The 22857-nt window shown below is 38.2% G+C and overlaps 1 protein-coding gene across 8 annotated transcripts in view; it reads right to left on the bottom strand.

Annotated features, from left to right (window-relative positions):
* The window catches only part of LTBP1 (latent transforming growth factor beta binding protein 1), a 191281-nt gene that overhangs the window by 44707 nt on the left and 123717 nt on the right, over positions 1 to 22857 (bottom strand). For 3 of the 8 annotated variants that reach the window (XM_057369961.1, XM_057369977.1, XM_057369994.1), the window contains exons 12-22: positions 21402 to 21635; positions 20496 to 20518; positions 19407 to 19509; positions 18720 to 18818; positions 16492 to 16617; positions 15223 to 15348; positions 14452 to 14574; positions 11877 to 11996; positions 7658 to 7780; positions 5512 to 5634; positions 740 to 862 (exon numbers count right to left, since the gene is read on the bottom strand). In XM_057369961.1, the coding sequence (XP_057225944.1) occupies positions 740 to 862; positions 5512 to 5634; positions 7658 to 7780; positions 11877 to 11996; positions 14452 to 14574; positions 15223 to 15348; positions 16492 to 16617; positions 18720 to 18818; positions 19407 to 19509; positions 20496 to 20518; positions 21402 to 21635 (1323 nt within the window). The remainder of the gene's footprint in view (positions 1 to 739; positions 863 to 5511; positions 5635 to 7657; positions 7781 to 11876; positions 11997 to 14451; positions 14575 to 15222; positions 15349 to 16491; positions 16618 to 18719; positions 18819 to 19406; positions 19510 to 20495; positions 20519 to 21401; positions 21636 to 22857) is intronic. The other 5 variants (XM_057369970.1, XM_057370010.1, XM_057369985.1 and 2 more) reach the window with 4 other exon arrangements.

Genomic DNA, 22857 nt, shown 5'->3' with positions numbered 1-22857 from the left:
GAATTTACTATTTGTTGTAAAAGATCTTCAGTGTAGATCAGCCGGAATACAGTTTCTCAGCTCAAGTCTAAAATGCGCATAAGAGAGCAGCCAAAGCAAAGTCCAGTGTTATGGTCCTTCAGCCATTTAGAACATGAACACATTATCACTTTCCAGCTCTAATAATGGTTTCTGTTTCATAAAAATGGAGGGCAAAAGGGAGTGATGAGGCATGCCTGGGTTCTGTGCCAACATGAAGCTGGGATCGTTCAGAACTAAAGCCTGAGAAGTGTTTTTCTGGGTTTGGCAATGCTGACTCAGTCTCAGATAACACATTCTCTTCCTCCCCACCCATCCTCCACAAAGCACTGCAAGTCTTTTAGAGGTGATTTCTAATGCCACTTGATGCTAACAATGCTGTTTTTGTTGTTACATCTTTGATTCACAACACACAGAATGTTCTGTCAAAATAAATGTTTCCAGGATTTGGGGAAAAAGCAGCTCTATATCTCTGTTAGTTCTAACACAGATTCTCTTTCAACTTATGGAGGTTGAGACTTCAGCCTCTTGAAATAATTTCTCAGCATGTATTCACAGAGAGAATGGAATGAATGAGAATAGAAAATAAGAAGAGTAGGACAATACTACAAATGATAAATRAGTTTCTGTTCCTTATCACAATCTGTGACTATCACAAATTACACTTGCAACCTTGCACATTTATATAAYGATCCAGGTAATTTTTACACCTTTTCCATACCTTGACATCCCCTATTCGCTATCTGCTGGAAACCATCTGGACAAGTGCATTTGTAAGACCCTTCAGTGTTTATGCAGCTTCCTCTTAGGCAAATRTTGCTGTCTTGAAGGCATTCATCAACATCTGAAATAAAAAGACAACTGAATCATTAGATAATGTCACAATTGATGAAACTTTTAATAATGACACTTTGATACTGACATAACTGGAAGCATAACTGTATGCACGTATGAAAATGAAGTTTTTTATGCTTTAGGATTGTTATTTTCCTTTCATCATGTCATCAAACCTCTCATATTTCTAGAGGGTGTTGAAATATGAGTTTGTATGTGATATATTCCTAGCAAAAATGACTCATCTGCATCTCTCACAAAAGCACATCATAACAGTAATGCAGTTAAAGRGAAATCCAAGCAGCTGTGCATTTACAAGACAGACACAAAAAACACCTATTAACACAAATTAAAAATAATCTTCTTTGGACATGTTTAAACCACTACACAGAGATCCCTGAGACGGAAGTGACCTGACTCAGATGTCCCCCTGAGAGCGGGCGAGCCCGGGCATGGCTGATGTGTCACASGGGCAGGACGTGCTGGTGGAGATGCTGACAGAACAGCCGTGAGCAGGGGGATGTGGGGCAGGGACCACACCGGAGTGCTGCTGCGCTGATGGGYGGGTTCTCCTGCACTTCATGAGGTGCAATCCTGTCAGGTCACAGCTTAGCAGCTGGCTCATGAAGCTGAATGGCTGCTTTTGCACAGTGCTACCCCCAAGCCATAAATGCAGCTCCAGTCCAGGCACACAGGTTTCYTGTTTCCCTGCTGCCTATACACCACCCTCAGCATCAAGCCTCAGGCCTGTACCCTCTTGCCCTGGTGTCTTGGTATCCATGGGACAAACAGCTGACACACAGCAGGGAAAGTCTCAGGATACAAATCAGACAYGAAGTAATAAAATACTTCAAGAATGGGACACTGGCGTTGTCTCCACCTAAAGTGTTTTCTTCCTTGTCTTTCAAAGGGCTTAAAGGCAGCCCMGTGGAGGAAACAGCATACAGCTACTATGGGTACAGGATTAACTCAGCAAGTGCCTACATTCCAGTGATATTGTACAGTGTTGGTTTCATTACAGCTAAACATCACTGGGTATTTGRTGAAGTTTTAAAWGCAAATAGAAAGTGAGAGTCAAAAAAAGTGTCTTAAAAGCTACTTCCCTTTGCCTCCTCAGTGCTCTACGTAATAATTTACTGACTCTACTGCTTTGATAATGTAGTTAGTTTCCTTTGAAAAACAATAATCAAAGACTTTTCCCAGTACCTTTGATTATTCTAAGTATGGATTTCAGTTGATTAGTATTGTAACTTTTTCCCRTGCTGCAGAAATGAATAATAATTGTAATTAAAAAGAGGACATGACCTCATTTCTATATTTTTCTTTGGAAAGCCCACACTRTATCACTCTCCTTGGGATTTAATCTATTTAATGAAAGTAAGAAATAGAGATAGCTTTCTTACATAAATGAATGTTAYTGAAGATAAAATTGCATTTAATGTTCACAAAGTTGTGACCTTTAGATAACCACATGYTTTATAACCATTTTCATCTGAGAAATAAATTTTGGCTTATTTAAAAAGCAATTAATTTTGACTAGAAGCATGCRAAAAATTAATGACTCCCTTGTGCTAAGATAATGCCAAGTCTCACAACAAGAAGGTGTCTTCTGCCAAATTTAGTCAAAATACATTATTTTCCATATAGGATGCAAACCTCCCTTTCTCTGATGAAACTCTTCATAGATCCTATGACGGCTACATGAGAAWCCCCAGAAAAATCAGAGGCAGTAACTAATGTTTGAGACATTCGGTGCTTTTTCTCACCCTTTACATATGCATGCCTTGAACATTCTGGCTAGCAAAATCTCTGAAAGCTCTAGGAGATATTGGACACTCTTATGCTTCAGACCTTTTCCATTAACCCAGGTTCTTTGAGATGTACAGTCTGCATGTAAGTCCTGCTGGTGCACATTCCTGGTTACATTGGTTAAAACACCTCACAGRTGCCCTCACACTTTGTGTTCCTTCTTATTCAGAGCAAAAATGAGCAGAAAGCCTCCATGTCACCTTATCTCAAGAACAAGATGTAGAATGAGAGACTAGGACAGAAGATAAACATGCATTTGGGGTGTGTATCTTGAAGATGTACTGTATGTACACTTAGATAMATTGACGTATACAAGTTATTTGTAAATAACTTTTATTCTTAAACAAGTAAAATACTGCACAAAGCTTCCAGACAAAAACTTCAACCAGGGAACTGCAAAAATCACAGCTGAAAATAAGCACAGCATAATCATAATTCTGCCAAATTCTGCAATACCCCCAGAACAATTATCAAACCAGCAAACTGCTTCTTGTATGCTACATCTTTAAGAAAACTTCTGAACTAGAAGGAATCCTAATTAAATAAACACATTTCTTGCAAGCAGTTTGCTAATCACATTGGTTTTACAGCATCATATACTTTTTGGGTATCTTCTGACATGACAAATATCCATACCTGACTCTTCGAGAAACTGGTCTGAATTTGAACCACTTTGTTCTTTCCAGACAACTGTGCTGAGCTACACTCACAGTTTTTGTCATCTCTTTCTTTCTTTCTCTGTGAAGTGTTAGAAAACATTCAGGTAAACAGGCTAATCCAAAAATCAGAAGCCATTATGTGGAGAAACTCCGGATGTCTTAGGGTGATTTTCTCTTCAGTTCACAAGGTGCAAAAAGCAGTCTGTAATATCCTGTACTTCAGAAAATTCTGAAGGGGTATAATGAAAGTGGAAGAATTTCTTCCACTTCAAGAGATTAATTATTTTGTGCAGGACTTGAGATATCTACACAAGTCTTCAGTGAACACACTGTGTCTACGGAAATGAATCACTCTGTCACTGGATGGATAAGCTGTAAATTTKGTTGCAGACTTGCAAATGAGACAAAGATCCTGGGTTAAGGGAACAGCTTTACCCTTTTTCCTTGTTTGATTCCTCTTCTTATGCCTTGAAAGCATCTGAAACTATTTTGTCTTGAAAACTGCCTTTGAAAAGGATCCAAAACAGTTGAAGATAAAGCAGGGACCTACCCTGACAGGCCAGGTGAGGGAGAGCTGCAATAGCTACCATGTCTCCCTGGGCTGTATGAAATGCACCAAAGCAGCCTGAAGAGATGTTTGAAATCTCACCTGAAACCGACTCAGAGCAAGTTAGATGAGTAGTTGTCAGGAATGATACCATGTTGTCCATTCTGCCTTTGGGAGGCAGGAAGGACCTGTGATCCCCTACACCACATTTTACTTTGGGTCTCAATCCTGTATCTCTGCATCTGCTGCAATTCATAAAGATCTTGAAGCCAGATGAGAGCAGAATTCTTTGACACAGATTTCTAGTGCATTGCTCATCAGCCTGCATTTCTTGAAGCTGATGAAAGCTCATGCTYAGCATGAATTCTAAGACTATGTTCATGACTTTCACGAATATATTCTCCAAATAGGTCAGTACCAAACAGTATGAAAGTGTGCTGAGGAGATTTTATAAGATAGCCTTTTTCCTTGTTGATGAGAACTTCAAGAGATGCTGTCACTTATTGGATGTGGACAATCCAGTACATTCACTTATGATAAAGTCTGTTACATGTTTGTCTTGAGAAAATGGCATTTGTTCCAGGGGGAACTGCTCTTCTGCCTGCATCACTTGGAGAGGAGGATTCCTGACCTATTGCTGTGAGAGAGAAGGTGAGGACTGCCTTGCAAGTGCTGTGTGGTGAATAACCTAGCAGCAGAACACTTGGGTATTGCAGCTGTACCTTGCATGGTATCAGCAGTTACAGAAAGCACACCAAAGACTGAATAGATTTTATGGGCTAATACCACACGTACAGTGAGACCTTAACTGAGAGCTACTTCTCCCTGCTAGGGTGAAATAAGAAATCAACTGGGGTAAAATCTTTCCTGGAGCTCACTAGTAAGCAATCTTACATTCTCAAGGTGACCATAAGGAGTGCAGCAGATACACCATGTCAGATGGTATTGCCAACAACGCAGAAGAGGGAGTAGCTTTGAAATGATTCATTAGAAAAGAAACAGTTTGCCAATTACTGGACAATTAAATGGTTCTTGAGAGACAAGAGAAAGTTCTTAAAATACAGCATTTCTCCCTAGATTTAGTGTACATCTTTCACTTCTTACTTTTGTTTTTACAAGCTCATTAACTAGACTGCCCTTTGAGAGTGCAAGATGTGATCTCCAGCAGATTCCCTCTGGAACTTGTCTTCTACTAAATACTTTCTTGTGCCACTGCACATGTGTGATTGTGGTGGATGGCTGCAGGTTCCCAAAACAAGCTGGAGAAGAAGTTTGAACTAGCAGGCCCCTATGAGAACAGCATATGCTGGCAGAAGTTTTTGTAATACAGAGCCTCTGTGTCAGAATTTTAACAACAAGGTTTGGAAAGGTTGACTTGGTTTTGGCAATAATGTCAACTGGTCTTCCAATCTTACAGATGGAAGCACATGTACTGATTTTTTGTAGGTGGAAAGATGACAGGGACTATTTCTAAGAATCCATTAAATATGTGGCTGTGTTGGTGGGAATGAATGGCTGAAATTGTACAAAAAGAAAGAGGCAACATTTATTTCTGCTCCATTTTTAAATAGTACATGCCTGTAGCTGAAATACTCAAGATCATGTTGAAACAAATTAATCACTAGCTTAAGTTCCTAAGCTTACCTTCACACTGATCTCCAGCAGATGATAATGAGTAGCCTTGGCTACAGATACATCTGAAGGATCCTTCTGTGTTCCTGCAGCGTCCATTYGTGCAGATTGACCGCTGCTGGCATTCATTAATATCTGCAGCAGCAGAGACAGTGAAAACGTTACACATCTGAAAATACCAATTACCCATCAAATGGGGCAAAGAACAAATCTGAACAAAACAGCAAAGCACAGTGTCAATATCAAGTACTGCTTAACTTGTTTGTATTTCATACAGACAATATAATGCATAAAATGATATAAACTGCAGACTGTGTTTTCCTTGCGATTACAGTGTTCAACATTCTGTCCGGTAATGTCAATTTATCCCTCAATGCACAACTCACAGACTCATGAATACACACACATGCTGCCTGAGAGCTGCTTTTGTTTCTGTTGCATCTGGCAGAGGTAACAACTCAGCCGCTCCAGTGAGTCAGCAAAACCCACAAAATACTTTCCAGCAAGATCACCACCTTTTAACAGGGTGTGGTTTTCAGATGCACACTGACAGGCTGTTCCCCTACTCAGTTGTACATTAAGACTCCTTAAAAATCTTGCCTTGTAACAGTATTAATCATCTAACTGTGGGGAAATATCTCTGCTTCCACAACACTACTAATCCCTCTGGGCTTCAGTTCTCATAAACTGGGGTCAGCCTGAGCTAACAGATGGATTTGAACATCAAACTTAAATTTTCCTATGGAACACTCAAAAGTATCCAAGGGGAGTGGCACTTTGACTTCAGAACATAGCACTTGTCTTGTTTGAGCTAGGAAGCCTGTTTTCCCTCTGTTATGTGTAAAATATTCATTAAGAAGCAGTAATTAAATTGACATGGTGCGATCTTGGTCACTTCTTGCATTTTGGCATGGCTGAATGCCTTTCTGGAAATTCAATTCAAACAGGAGAACGTTACTCAATGAGGTTTTTCAGGTCTGTGTTATGGCTGTACAGTCTGACCTCTTAAGTAACAGTTCCTTGCAACCACAGAAGTTTAGAATTTAAGGATCACTGAAATCTGTGATGCTGCATGAAGCAGCTGGGCATGTGTATGGGTCCTTACTTTAGAAGGGTGCACTTTAAGAGAACAGTCTGCACATGCCAGCTCAGTTTGGCAAGGGCTCTTTTCCATGAGAGGCTCAGAGGAAGCAGTCAAATTTTGTCTACATATTTTCCCCAAGATCAGTCTGCTGTGTGTCCTGAACAGCACATTTAACTTACTCAAGACACTTAACTTACACTGATGTTTTGTTTCAAACTTCCTGACAAATTTATGTGAACGATAATTTAGTTTTACTGTATTATTTTTAGCACTCAGAAGTCTGAAAGTGTTTGGTGCTATACAGAGGCACTTAGGGAAGGCTGAGGGAAAGGGAAAAGAAGGAAACCCAACATCTGAGAAGAACTGTGTATGTTTCTGTGTGTTTTCACAGCCTGGAGACACTGTCCCGGATTTTCACCATTAGGGAGAAGCTTCATGTACCCTCTAGTTAGGGAGAGAAATATTCATACTTCCTGTGCACGCTCTAGGCTCTCCCTTAGACTACTTCACTTTAACTTCAGACCCAATTTTGTTCTCCTGGAGCAGTCGTGACAGAAATTTTAGATGTGTAAGCAATGTGGAGACCAACACTTTGGAGGTACAGGTACTGTTCCTAGAAATATGACACCAAACTCTCCCTCGCTCACAAGGTGCTACTGGAAATGCAGTGACACTGGGGCAGACAGTGTTAGCTGACATTGCTGGGTTCCCAAGGGGAGCAGCATAGGTTTTTTGATTCCACTCACACCCATGGAATAAAAAAAAACATAGAAAGAAAAGCAAAAGCCACTGTCCCTAAACCTCCAAAATGCCAAGGATTTTGCAAAAATTTCAGTTTAGCAATATAAATATTACTTCATGTTCTTGACTGGCTTTATAACTCACCAAAATCTACAATGTGATCATAGAAGCCATAAAATGGAAATACATATTCTTACATTTTGGATTTTTAAYGTCAGTATTGTACATTAATTGTTTCTCCATTAAAAGCAAGATTAAAAAAAAAAAAAAGAGTATTATCTAAAAGGAAAAGGTGAGTGCAAGCTTATGAATTTTAATCATGTTCTCTCTTACCTTCACACTGATCCTTTGATGCAGAGAGTTTGAAACCCTGGGCACAAGTACACCTGAAGGATCCCTCTGTGTTTTCACAACGTCCATTTGTACAGAGATTGCCATACTGACATTCATTTATATCTGTGAGTAGAAAGAAAGTGCAAAAAATTAACTGGGGTACAACCAGCTTTGAGTTGAGCTTGGGAATATATTCAAATTACATCACAAGCATGGTTATTATTCCTGAGGAAGTTCAATGGGATTTCACACTTCATGCAGGTCCCTTTTTACATACTCAACAATGAACTCTGTTGGATTACGCAAAATGTCTCTTCCTAGTCACAAACCATCYATTCTTCAGAAGGACTCAAAAGCAGCTTTTTTTTCTGTAAGCTATCCCACAGACAGCAACTTTCATCCTTCTCTGAAAGGTATTAACTAGATGGGGCACTTTATTTAGCTAACATGAAACTGCTGTGTTGCTACTTAAGACTAATTTTCAAGAATGCCTTCTGAATGCAATTTGTATAAATCAACAAAGCAAAAAGCAAACATACAAAGAACATCTTTTGCTATAAATCCCACCAGAAATAATTCCATATTCTGAAATAACAATTACTGTTTTTCTCCCAGCAGTAGTTTTCACTTTAGAAAAAAAAAYAGTTTGCCAATTTTATTTCTCAATGTGGAGTTGCAGTAGTCAGCACATGTCTCTGTTTTTATGGAAAAAGCTGTATTTTTTTTAGCTTCAATGATGCAGGAAAAGAACAACCCTTTGTTTGTTTTTGGTGCCAGAAATCATACTACTCCCAATTATCCTGTCTTTTGCCACCACAAAGCTCACAAAACCCATCAACATAAGAAGGTGCTAATTGTTTGAGGTGCTTGAGCTATTTAGGCAGTTGTAACACAGGGAGAGCTGGAAAAAGATTCCACATCTTTAAATCATCATTATAACTTTTTATTAGCTATTGTGAATATGTGCAGTATTTTCCTCACATGTATTTACACGCATGGCTCTTTGCAAGCTCCTGTACCGTGTGCCTTTGACAAAGCCCATTTTTCCCCAGCCACAGACAAAATCACCATTTCCATCCACATTCCCAATGTGGATTCCAAATCTGCAACTTTGGGTTCCTCACTTGAGTCTCCAGCTCAGTACATGAGGTATCCTACTACAGCCTGGCCAAGCAGATGAAGTGACATCTTCCCAGAGATGACAACACAGATGCACAGGTGCTGTGCTATGGCATTCAGTAGGTGTMACTCCTTTCTCCAAGCACATTTCCCAGCTCACTACTGCTGCAAAATGTGCTTGGTCTGCAAAACACAATCTTAGCTCTCAATGTATATGATCAATGCTCTAATTGAAGAATCTGTTCAAACACTGAGAAACCAATTCAGCCACACAAATTTCCAACAGAACAACAAAACTGCTTCTTACAGATTCATTTTCATCTCCAAGCTTCTTGACAAAGAAACCTGGAATACTCTTTCTGATTTTTGGATGGGACTTGAAGATCAAGAGACTTCCCCATAAAGCCAGCAGAATAACCAGGAACAGAACTTAAATCTTCTGAGAAGAAACCAGAGCTATAACTGATTCCATTGATGTTTCCTAAAGTGGGCTAGAGGTATTTGGATTAGCTCTGCTGACCTCTATTAGTTCTGGTATCTTCTAATGGGATCCTCAAAAATACACAAGCTGAATGTTGGTAGTTAGCCACAGAGCTTCAAAATCCACCACARTGATAATCACAAGGATGAAGTGATCTAGAAAATTTAGTCAACATGTTTTTTTACTTTGTTCATCAATACACAGAAGTGTGCTCTAGATACATTATGATATGGCTTTATTTGAATGTGCAAATGTGCAGCAAGAAAAAGGGAATACAAAAAAATCAGTGATTGAAAGTAAACTTAAAAAAACAATTAACTATTTTAAATAGTCCCTTTACAAYACAAATGCACTGAAGGACCTGGGAGAGTGGCAATTTGAAAACAATGAAGAGACAAACTGTGCAGGTATCCTTTTTCATTTCTTCCAAAATGCATTGAACATTCCCACCTAAACTCCAGTTAAATGTGGTGTACCCAARTTTGAAGTGATTGACTTGCCTAGATGAAACAGGAGTGGCTATGTTCCTGGCCATAAATCTGGAGGATTACAATATAAGTGGCATCAAAGATCTATCGGTAGAATTGTTACACTGGATTTTCTATGGCATAAAGTGCAGGCAGAGGAATGAAATGAGGTGAAAAAATACTGAAAACAGCACTGTGGAAAACCAAAAGAGCTGCAACTGACCTAAACTAACAGGAGCAACAAATGAATTTATGGAACAATGGATTTAAATACCCTTCAAAGATAATGGGAAATAATTTCAGTGTATTTAAACTGTGCCATATTGCAGAAATACAGATTTAAGACAAATYGTCTGCATTACACTTTATAAAATATGCTTGGCTCATTTCCAACATGATGTAAGCCTAGGATAAACAAAAAATGGACCGATCACATCACTAATGAAGTGAGTAAGAATGTCTAGGCTTAGAACATTACATAAAACAAAGGAAAAATGGGAAACTACATGCAGTAATACAAGGAAAAAATTATCACTTGAAACCAAGACTATTTCCTTATGTGACTTAGTTCTGAGCAAAGCACTGACTTCTCTCATTTCTCTTCTACTAAACTGGTTAGAACGAATGAAAAACCTGAAAGTTATGCCAAGAAATTTTCAACCAGGCTATTTTCATAAATAGGTACCAAAAAAAAGCTCAATACTGGGAGAGAAGGCAATATTAAGCCAACATTTTGCAAAGAAAATGGAGTTAAGCCAGAGAGTTCTAACAGAATACATATGCCACATTTTTTGTAAGGCCACCAGGAATCCAGGCAGGTGGGAAGGAATGRAACAAAGATGAATGYGGAATAATATGTGCAAAGTGAAAGCCATTAATTTGTTGCAAACATTTCTGTTGCAAACAACCATTAATTTGTTGCAAACATTTGTTGCAAACATAGCTTGCTACAACTCCATTAAAATCCATGAAATTACCTGAGAAACACATTCCTCCACCRCAAGATAAATAACAATACCAAATATGACAAGCTATGACATGGCAGAGCTGTTCAGACAGTATGATTTCTTCAGAAAACAGGGTAGTTGAAAACAGTGTAATCTGCACAGCAAAACTGGTGGTGAGGTTCTGACAGTCCCACCATTGCTTCACTGCAGAGTGACTCCACTCTTGATCCATAGATCAGCAGCACATTTGCAGCTGGAGCACTGCAGATCCCAGCCTCTAGAGCTGCTCTTTGAYTGCTTTGTGAACTGAACCAAATCACAGCAACCGGGAGCCATTACAAAATAAACCATGGAAGTACACTGACAATCTGCCTTCCACAGTAATGCAAACACCCCTTCTATGCAGCTTATTGTACATCTGTTTAGGAAACATGGTTATTCCAAACAATCACAAATTACAGGCCATGTGCTACATGGAGTGGGCAGGAATATTCACAATGGCGGATCCTTCACAGCTGATGTTAAATTTAAGTTTCTGGTAGTGTCCCAAAAAATGGCACTCAAAACTGCAGAAGATTATTTATTTTTGCACAATGGATTAATATTTTTACCTGTATCTCAAACAGCCAAAATTGATTTGGAAAAAAAAAATAATTGAACATTTAAAAACAAATCAACAAAAGTAAAATGAGAGAAATCTGTCCCAAACCCCTAACCTAAAGAGATTCAAGGGGCTTTAAGATATGCTAATGTTTTGCTAGAAGTACAGATAATTAAAGACTGTTATTATTACGCTCCATGAGCAAAGTCCCATGTGCTACTGAAAAACCTGTGAGCCACACTAATTTATTATTACTATTACTATTTATTGTGTATGCAATTTCCATTTGCAAATACCAAATGACAGCCTACTAGCATTTCACTGACAATAGACCCTCTTTCTGTTAGATATTTTCAATTTCAAGGATTCTGTTTTGTAGTTAAAATTATATTGCTTGTAGTCTAGATTCAATGCTCATGTATCTACAGTAAATCAAGGTTTCCTCATAGACACTGTGTTTGAGAACATAAAGTAATTTCAAAAATCTTGTGTTTTCAATTATGGACCYATTATGCTGTCTTCAGGTTGGAACACTGACAGAATATAAAATATAGCACCTCAGAAAAAGAAATATAACCAGAGAGACAAAGAGTACTAAACATACCGTGGCACTGTCCATTCCAGCCTCTGAAGCCCACTCTGCAGGGAATGCACTGGTAAGAGCCAGGAGCGTTGTGACACTGTGCATCTGGACAGGTAGCTGGAGTCAGGCATTCATCGATGTCTTCAAAAGASAAGATAAAAGGAAATACTCAAAGCCATGACAGGACACTGAACATCAAYCTGGTTACTCTGGCTCTCCTCCTGTTACAAAGCATTTAAAGAGTAGCATACTTTACCTGTTAGAGACACAGGAAAGTACAAGTTCATACAGATTTGTGCCAGCAAAGGAGCATCTCTGAGAAATACAGTAGCTCATAATACATGCAACTCAATTTGAATTCTCTGTTATGCTACAAATCTTTGGTAGGTCTTCCAGAACACACAGCATATCAGATTCCTTACTATCACAGGTACGAATAACTTTGCTTCTGTCACTCCTTTATCCTACTGAAGTACCTGAGATTCTTCATATGCAACATATACAATCTAAAGGAGACTGCACACAAAATAATGACATTCAAAGACAAGTTGCTGTCAAGTGACTAATGATCAGAAGATGCTGGAATTAAAATTGTGTAGGCAGCCTCCTTGCAGTCTGTTTCCAGGTGTTGAGATTGTTTTATAATATGATCTTTAACTACAATAATTATAATCCCATGAAACACTTGCTTCATGCAGTGCACAGAACTAATGATATTGTCAAAGTCACCTCTAAAGTTCCTAAACTTCCTAAGMTCCCATCCTTTTGCTGCCCCAGGCCTAGCAGTTGTCTTTTACAATTAAGGACTATCCGAGCTCTTCGAGCACAGATCGTAAGGAGAGAATTCATTCCCAGTTCTGAGAACAAGCTCACAGAAGTCAAGTAGCCCCAAACACTTGTAATTTAACTGGACAATGCTTCAAATTTGAGTGAATTGAACATCCCAGCTCCAAAGAACTCACTGGATGTGGGCAAGTCACAATTTTTCACAGCATCACAATTGCCCAGCTTAAAATACTTTCTTGTGAAAACAGTCACAGGCCTTTTCAGCCACTACAATGCAAACCTGCAAAAGTTTGCCTGTGAAATTGCTGTGAGACTTTTTAAAATAATTAACAAAAAAAATCCACTTCTGCTGTAACCTCTTCTCAGAACTGTTTGGACTGTGTCTGCCCTCAAAACATACAACATAAATTATGTACTTGGTACTGAAATTTTCAGTCAAAATGAAGTCCAAATGCTGTAAAGCCTAAAAAAAATTGCAAGAAGATTCTGTAAGAATACTTCATCCTATGAAATGATGTTCAGTTAAACAACATACTCTACAACAACATATATGCACTCTTTACATTCCCCTGGCTAGGCCCATGRCAGAGCTTGTGTGAATATAGCTTGAAGGCAGAATGAAGATGGGTGAGGAAGTGCAAGTGAACTGTGAGTAGTATTGTGTGCAGCTTGGAGGGATTCTTGCCTTTGTTTTTGAACTGTGGAGGAGGTGGAAGGAAGTTTTTTTGGAATCCAAAATTATCCGGTTATACTATGAAGGTGTAACGAGATGGTGCAATGACTSCCTGAATGTGTCATTTCCTTGGTTTGATGTATTTAGTGTAGGAGGCTTTTTCCCTTAAGCAACTTTAAATAACTTTCAACAGAGAATCTGGTCTCAGAAATCACATATTATTAAGTTAAATTATAGAGGACTATCACCACACTATTTAAAATACAAGTGATTAACAAATTCAATGTACCGTAATAGTCTGATTTCTAGCCTAAATGAATCACAGATTCCCTAGTCACAGAGAAGATTTGCAAAGACTAGTTGTACAAGTGGAGTGTGTGAAACATTAAAGAAATAAAAGAACTGGAAGAGGAATTTTTTAGCARCACTCAGAGCAGCAAATATATCCAGGGCAGCTTTAAGTTGCTTATTTGCTGGGCAACCTAACACATCAGCAATTTTATTCTCTCCTATTAACTTAGACTAAAGCATGAACAAAATCATGTTTTAAATTCAAAGACTGCTTGTCATTTTTAGTTCACAATTCAAGTTAAAAACAAAACAAAACCCATAGGAAAAAATGGCAAAAATATCACACAAAATATAATGAAGCTTTGAAGGTCAGATGTCCTAGGATCTCCTGCAACATGAATTATCTTCTAGATATTAAAAAACCAACTAGTCACTTCATACCTGCTATAATGTAGGAAAAATTACAACTTTTTTTAACAGAAACTTGGTATGCAGGTAAGGAGTAACAAAGGACTTAGGTGACTCCATGGCAAGAGCCATAATAGTAGCTGTCCCAAGATGTTTCTGTACACAGCAAAGGAACACCTTTGCAACATCTTAAATGGAAATAATAGGAATTAAATTACAGCTCCAGACATCAAATAAGAACAATGCTGAAGAGTACTCACAAAGCCTTCTTGTTTAAGACTTCACCCTCTGAGATTTGTCCCTTTGCAGCTCAAGTCAAAGTGCTAACCCTAAGGGAATGTTAATCATTCCACACAGAAGCAGTCTGGCATTGCTTTTGTGCTATCAATAAATGGTAATTTCACTTCATCACCCCACTAGAGATGAGTCCAAACCTACCTTCACATTCCCCTCTCCTGTTCATTTGGTATCCACTRTCACAATATTCACATCTGTAGGAGCCAAGAGTGTTTATACAAAAGCCTTCTCCACAAATATGAGGTCTTGAACATTCATCAAAATCTGCAGATGACAAAGAGAAGTTAAAAGAAACTGCTTCACCATGAAAGCATTGAATCTTTGCATCACCACTAAACTCTGCTTTAATTAAACACTAAGTTTGGACTTTTGAAGCTGTTTGCAAGCCACCTCATTGCTTGTACTCACAGAGAAAATGATTGTGAGGAACAATCAGGGTATGGGAAGGAGGCCTGTGAGCTCCCCTGTGGCTGCAAACAGTGTGTGCTGCTGCCCAAGCCAGCACCAACCTAAAGCTGRTCACAGCCCCTTCAGGCTCTTTGTGCTGCTTTGTCAAGTCTGTGGCTCTTTGCAGCCATATTTAAATATAGAGTTTGTTCTACTCATTGAAAGTGCTGAATATTTGTATTCTACACAGCAGGTCTGTTTATTAAATGGTAGTTTTCCTAAACAAGATGGTACTAAATAAATTCTTGTTTTTCAGCAAATATTTTGAAAAGTAAYACCAACTATTCAGGTGCTTTCCTCACCACAATCCCTGGTGAGAGACAGTTAAATACACTTCCAGACACCAGTCCAGTACCAGTGACATTGAGGAAAAAAGACTGAGAAGGGAACTTTAGGAGGGATTAGATAAGCTTCTTGAGTGATTTTTATATTTTTTAATTTTCTATAAAGAAGACTAGTTATTACCAACGCAGTCAGTTCCATCTTCACTGGCCATGAATCCAGCTTGGCAAATACATAGGAAACTTCCTTCTGTATTTTCACAGCGTCCAAGGGAACAGAGATGTGGTGCCTGATTACACTCGTTAATATCTATAAAGGAAATGAAAACGTAAGACCATAGAAAAACATACTTAGTCGTGATTCTTTTTGTGCATTGTATGTCATGCATTTGAAAAGACTGATCTTGTGATTATTTTAAATATTTGAAGAGGTATATATGTTTTCTCTCAGAGATCTAAAAAAAGATGCATTAAACAGTTTTGGTTGTAGAAAAATGCTCTTATTGGCTTAGACTAAGAATATTGCATTGGCCTGAGGAACGTGACAGCTGAAATCACTACATTGTGTGCAACAAAAGCACAAGCTGCAAGCATGGAACATTAATAAAATTTGGATGAAATAAATGGATTCTAAGTCACTATGTGGCTGTGTTGCATGATTTGTTTTTTAATATTGCAGTTGCACCTGACAGCATGTGTTAGAGCATGAAGCCACTGAGCTTTGGTGGCATAAACATTTTATAGCATATAATCTGTTGATACAATACACATTTTCTGATCCAAGTTACAGAGGAACCAGTACACTCTGAATGAGGAAAAGATACCAATACAGCTGCTTCCAAATCTGAAATGGCTCMTGTAGAACCCMTCAGTGCTCTGCCTTATGTTTATCRCAGGCCTCTCTTCTAGAATTTACTAGCTCAGAAAGGGATGAAGACCCCAMTTTGAAGATCTCTTACCGTGCTTTTGGGTTGTTTAAGATATACTTTCTCTTTTCAGTAGCATACTGAAAGGAATGACCAAACAAAATCCCTGGACTTAGTCTGCCTGCAGAGCTGCTAGSTGGATAAATCACTCTGACATACGAGCAGCAATTCAGTCACTCTCTTTCCAAACAGAAGTGTGTTTCTTCCYAGCAGCCTGACTTCTTAGCTACCTGATATACAGCAGAGAGGAGATGGTCTGCCTAATCACTTTAGCTCTCACATCACAATGGGAAAGGTTTTCATTCCATTTAATTAMATTCACACTCATTTCAGAGCAGGTGAAAGGCTATATTAGAGACTACCTAAAAAAWTTTWWTTKGSMWWAAAAAGCCTGGCTTGTAGTTTGGAAACATTCAGTAGAGGAAGGAACTCCTGACTGTTCTGTAGGTATTTCCCCTAACCAAATTCTACATTTTGAGCATTTCATGGCACGGTTATTTCAGATTTTTGAAAGCTTCATTTCATACCAGAGCAYTTTGTCTGCTGATCATTAAGTTTGTATCCTTCGTAGCAGATGCAAGTGTATCCCACAGGCAAATTAACACAATGTCCTGCTCCACAGATATCAGGATTAACTGTACATTCATTGATTTCTAAGCAAACAAAGAAAAACGTAATGTTAAACTCTCTCACATAGTTCAGTAAGTGCACAATATTCTGTTATCCAACTAGAAAGCTCAGGCCTGAAAACAACTGTAAGTCAAGTTTGTAACTCCCAAGTTTCTGTAATGGATACCTTATCTGGAAGAATCTAGAAACCATSTAGGCTTTTTCTGGTGACATAATCTTACGTCCCATCCAAGAGATATAAAACAGTACATAAATTTAAAGTAAAATGAAGACAATATAAAAAAAAAAAAAATATGACTCAACTTTTACATTGCACAATAAGAAAACTACTGTAGTGAGTTTCTGATTTATAGAAGTACCCATCTGCTATTCTGATTTACAGAAATACTCATCTGTTAACGGCTTGGATATATTTTATAAGATAAGGAGATTGAGATATGGGCAGCATTGGATGCTAAATCCTTACAGTACTTTTAGAAATTCTCAAAGCATATATGTTATTGCAGAAAATACTAATAACTGTSTTCAGTTGCAACAAACAAAGGTTACACTGCAGTATGGAACTGTAATTCCTGAAAAAGAAGCAATTATCTGTAAAGAAGAACTATTTAGCTAGACTATTTAYAAACAGGTCACATTTAAATTTAACTAAACCTTAAAGTATAGAAAAAAGGCACTCAAAAACTTSAACTGCATTCAGTTTTAAAAATCCTGTTTAGGATTTTGTCCTACAAATCTTATTGCACTTGTACTTTACTATCTCTTAAATAYCTGAACAATATTTTGATTTATAGCACACAGCAATTTCTAGTTCTAGAATATTCCCAAGGAAATAAAAAACAGAACATGGAAAACTACAATTTTCTTTTGACTGACTGAAGYGAGTTCCCAGTAGGGTAACTTTCTCTCTCTGTAAGGAAGCTGGGAGCTGGCTGGCAGAAGGGGCACAGTCACAGAAGAGCTGACTTCCGAGTTCTAGTTTGACAGTCTCCACTAGCTGAACCTCCACATGGGATTGATGAACTGCTGTCATGGCCAGCTGAAGGAAGCAGCTGAATGCTTACAGAAGGACAGGATCCCTTCTCTACTCTTACAGGACATTCAGGAGGATTAAACTGCAGACAGAACTGTACAAACAACTGGGTCATTTAAACCCCGTGTGCATTGCATCAACTCAAAAATCCATTCCTGAATCAAGGAAAGCCATATTGAAGAATTAATTTTTTATTCAAGTATATGAAATTTCTTCCTGCAAATGGAAACCAGAAAACCTCTTTGTAGGCCTAAATATCTCTACCATATACAAGAATGCATCTTACACTATTTACTGGGATATTGCAATCACTTCAAAGCCTATGTTCATTCTGSTTCACTCTAAACAATGTGACATGGTAATGCTCTCCTGTATACAAATATAATACATTCACCTTTTTGTTTCTAAATGTACAAAAGAAATTTTCGTGTCTTTTGGAACAGCTCCCATTTAGACAAATTTCAGCTATGACAGGTTCATTACTTGTATTTCTGTTATCTTCATTTCTTGGTGCATAGACATAGACAAGGCAACTTTAACACATCAAAAAAGGGAGGAGCACAAACAGCAAAAGAACATTTCAAAATAGATCCTACAGTAACTCCTCATCTGCCTTTTGTAGAACATTCTGATCTCCCTCCTGTAAAGTCTACATCCCTCAATGAACATGATCATGTGTACTTCATGAATACACATGTAGACTGCCTAACAACCTGACCTGTCTCCAAGAAGTATTCATTTCTGGGCTTTCCTTGAAGATCTGCAAATCTATCTCAGACTCAGGTCTGGACTTTCTTTTGCAGATCTGCAAAGAAAGTCCAGAACTGAGACAGAGGTAGAATTTTTAATTTTATCTGCCACCATTTATTTGTGGACACAGAAATGGCAGGTACATCCTGGAAGGACTTGGTCCTGACTCTTGACAGTAACCTCATTGCTGTACTGTTTTGTACTTTCTTTCTCCAGAGTATTCCTTTCTATTCCACAACCACATTCTCTTCACTATGGTAATTCAGCAACAGCACAGAACAATAGTGTCAGGGACTCAGTCATTTCTTAATTTATTTCAGTTCTAAAAAAGAAGCACAATACCTGTAACTTGAGTAGGTGCAATAACTTGACTTGCACTTGAAGTAGAGGCTTCAGGAGCAACTTCAACAGGCAAAGGAGGGGATGTTTTCTCAATCACTGCTGTGTGACATGGAATGGAAATCAATCACATCCAAAAAAAACACCTTAAAGCATTCAGACATCCCCAAGCCTTGTAGAATTCACACATGATACTGAATGAGCCAGGAACTTTTCATTTGTTTATTCTGCTTTGATCTAGACTAGGAAAAGAACCAGTATAAATTGGGGGTTTCATCACTATACTACTTGTGAAAAAAAAAAACCCTGAGGTGCGAACGAAAGCAGACACAGGGGTAAAATCTTTGCAGAAAGAGTTATGCATAAATCTACAAAGAGATACCTAAGGACTTTCCTCTTGAAAGGAGAATAAGGCTTCACCTCTGCCGACATTAAAATTCTCATGTACATAATCCAGGATATCACTTTTCCTTAAAATATGTCTTTGTCTCCCAAACAAGTCACCAACCAACCTCTCAATTCCTCCCAACTCTGCTTCCATGACTTTTTTTTTTTTTTGCTCATGATGGAATTGGAGCTTATGAAGCTCCAATCATTTTTKCATTAGCCTCTGCTAGAATTGCTACTTTCCCATTCTTTGATGAATTATAAGCACCCTCTCACACTGAAAGAAAAGCCAAAATAAGTTACCTGGAAATTGTGGATGCAAGTTAATTGTTGAAATTCCAGGAGAAAGCTGAGGCTGCCCAGGCTCTAGATAAGGCTGCTTTTCTTGATCAATAGAAGCTATTTCCTAGAAGAATGATTAAAAAAAAAAACAGAAAACATTCCCTTAATTCAACAATCATAGCAATCCACAAACTCCTGGCTTGAGAAACTGCTAACAATTCTCATATCAGGGGCTTTTGATAGCAGATCATTACCAACCACCAATTTTAACATGTGTGAACATGGAATATGATGTTTATCCAACAGCATACAATCTAACATTAATTTTATTTGAAGCCATTTCCTGGAGYTTCTAATTGCATCTTTGGCTTTGTCCCTCCATAGCTCTCCAATTTTCTGGTCTTTAATTGCTTACATATAGCATTTAATTGCAGTTCAGTATCACACAAAAGTATACAATCACTGTCTCTGACCATTGTGAAAGGTTCTCTCTTGGCTATTGCGCCCATCATCTTATCTTCATAGAAAAGTCAGATGCTTCTAAGTCTTTAGGAAAATGAAATGGAGCACAGCTGGAGTTATTCACAACACATCCCATTATTTTCAGCACAGAGAACCTGAAACCTGCAGAATGGGGGTCTTCACCCACACAAACACTTGCTCTTCTCCCATGAATACAAGACACCCTAAAAAAACTACGGAAGTAACTTAGGCACTAATACAAGTCTCATAAGCAGGTGTCACAAATGCTTCTCAAAGGTTCATAATGTTTCTCTCTGATTCATTTTYTCTAGTCAGGATCTGTCTCTTCTTCATACTGTCTGCATTTTTCAATATCCTCTTTAAAATACAATCTCCAGAATGGGATTAGAGCAATATATACCAGACCCTCTGACAAATGCCTCTAAGAGGTTAATCTTTTTCCTGTACCTCACTACCTGCCTATTGTATGTAATAATAACTTGAGCTCTTTTTGCCTCATGGTTTCAACAGTAAGTCCACAGCGACTTGTTTGTTCATCATACATGCTCAACCCTTTCAGTTATCCATATCACATCTTGTCCACACAGTCTGCATTCTAATTCCTAGATAAATTACAGAATGGTTTACCTGATCAGGAGCTGCAGTTGCCACTAAAACCAGAAAGAAAAAAAGAGAATTAATCAGTTTTCACAAAACATTGTATATTTTATCACATTTGAAAGTGGTTGTCGCCATCACACAAAAAATTCAGGCTCAAACCTCATTCCAAAGTAGTTCAAAATGGAAGTATTGTTCCTGAAGCAAGTGTAAAAACTAACCTGAAACCAGAATAAGATTCTACACTGCATTCCAATGTTTATTTACTCAGTATTCAGCTGCCCTGAAGGTTTCTCAATTGTTTACCTGCTTCCTCAGAATCAATCTGACAATCTCACATGTTATTAACTCACTGATGATATCTTTTCAATTCCTTCCAAGGAATATCAACATCTGTAAATATTTTAAAGGTAAATTAATATCATAATGATATATAACTTACCACTAACAAATTTGCAAGAATTTATGGTAAAGAAAAATATAATCAGGTTTGAAAATTTGCCTTTTCTTTATGCAAGCAAGAGTGGTTCAGGTTTTTTTTCCTTCACAAATGTGAACTTTTTTTTTTCTGGGAAGGAGTGGGAGGAGTTTCATGCAAGTTCTTATTTTCCATTGCAATTTTCCCTTTTAGAATTTAAACATATATATATATATATATATATATGTGTCTTACAACAAATATGTACTATTTCTTATCACAAAAATTACTGAGATTAAAGCAGTCTTGCTCTCCTTCCATGGTCTCAGCATCTGGTAGGACCTATACACACAACACGTGAGAAATAAACCACGTGATGCAGCGCACTCCAAGGCATGGAATGTTCTGCTGTGGGCAGCGACGCCTCTCGGCCCTGCACTGTGTGCAGCTGCCAYGCAAAGAAACAAACCATGGAAGACACATGCACAGAAATAAAGACTAAATTTTCCCACTCTCACCTTCTTGTACAGCCATCTCAGTCTCACTTTTCTGTGAGAAGGTCAGTGCCTCCACTGGCTCTTCCTTTGCTGGGAGAGGTGGAGGAGAAGTACCTTTAGCAACAGGTTGAGTAATCGGGGTCTTGCCAATGACAGGTGGCTGTACTCTAACTGCAGGGTGATGATATAGCTTGTTTCTGTGAGGGCCAGAAACCGTATAACCCATTCCACCAGGGCAGATTTCCTTAAAAGCAGCTAGATTTGGGATGGGAAAATATTCCTTTTAGGAGTCTAAAAGTGCAATATGTTGACATAGTGGAAAATATAATGACTACCACTAAGAAATTTAATCTCATATTGTATATACATTTTTACAAAAAAAACTTCTTAAAGAGAAGCTATGCATTGCATGCTAATACGACTGAGCATTCTCCCAAAAGCATGTTCTGGCTGTTCTTCCCAGGGGGTTTCCACACTAGTTCACCATTTTTCTTCAGTTATGCTTATCTGTCATTGTATCAAGATGTTATTTTAAAATTAATCCTCTTAAAACAGTATATCCTTTCTAGGTATTAACTTAAATATGCAAATTGTCTTTATCATCTATACTGCATAATGAATGAAGACTGCTATTGTTATCATTSTATTTTTTGTCAAAATCAAAGGACAAACGCTCACCAGCCCTGTACTAAAGGAGCAGAACACTATCAACCAGTAACAACACTGATCCACAGGACCCCACCTGACTACATCAGAGGCCTCATACCAGTCCAGATCCAAATACCACTGAATTGAAAAAGGCTGGCTAAAACCAAGATGAGGACCATAAAAATCCAAATCACTACTGGAAGAGAGGGGAAATAATCTAATTTATAAAGCTGATACAGAAAAAGTTAATGTAAGTCAGGCAACAGCACTTGCGCTGATCTCTACAGGTGCTCTATATAAGCACCATGGTTTTGCAATTCTACCAGAAGAGTAAAATAAGAAATACAACTCAGCCTTCCTCCCCATCAAAGAGAATGGTTCTGCTCCTGTCAGGGTCAGGGACACCTTCAGGAGTCTTGAGGGGGTAGTGCTTCATTGCCTTTATTACTCTATGTAAAGCCGTGTTGGGACAAAACAAAGAAGATTGAGTCTTCCATGTGGGAATTCTTACAGCTGCCTAAGGGATGCACCAACTGGGGCAATTGGTAAGTTCACAAACTKCATACAACAGGGTTTAAAAATGAATTAGCATCTAAAATAAAWGCACAAAGCACTACCTAAAGGCATTCCACAGATGAGTTAAACTACATTAAATCACAGTATGCATTAACTGCACAATGTGTTCTGGTGGTGTCTTAGAAAATATGAGGGGCCAAATTAGTTAAATTGAGTGGTTTCAGATTAATGAAACACTTTTTGCTGGGATATCTAACATCAAAACTTTCCATAAAAACATCCAACTAAGGGTGGGAATTCTGGTCAAAGGAGG

Source organism: Malurus melanocephalus, unplaced genomic scaffold (assembly GCF_030028575.1).
Source record: "Malurus melanocephalus ecotype Western Australia unplaced genomic scaffold, MMel_1.1 scaffold_5, whole genome shotgun sequence".
NCBI classification, from domain to species: domain Eukaryota; kingdom Metazoa; phylum Chordata; class Aves; order Passeriformes; family Maluridae; genus Malurus; species Malurus melanocephalus.
The sequence above is the reverse complement of the archived record's forward strand: the minus strand, read 5'-3'. Positions and strand labels throughout refer to the sequence as shown.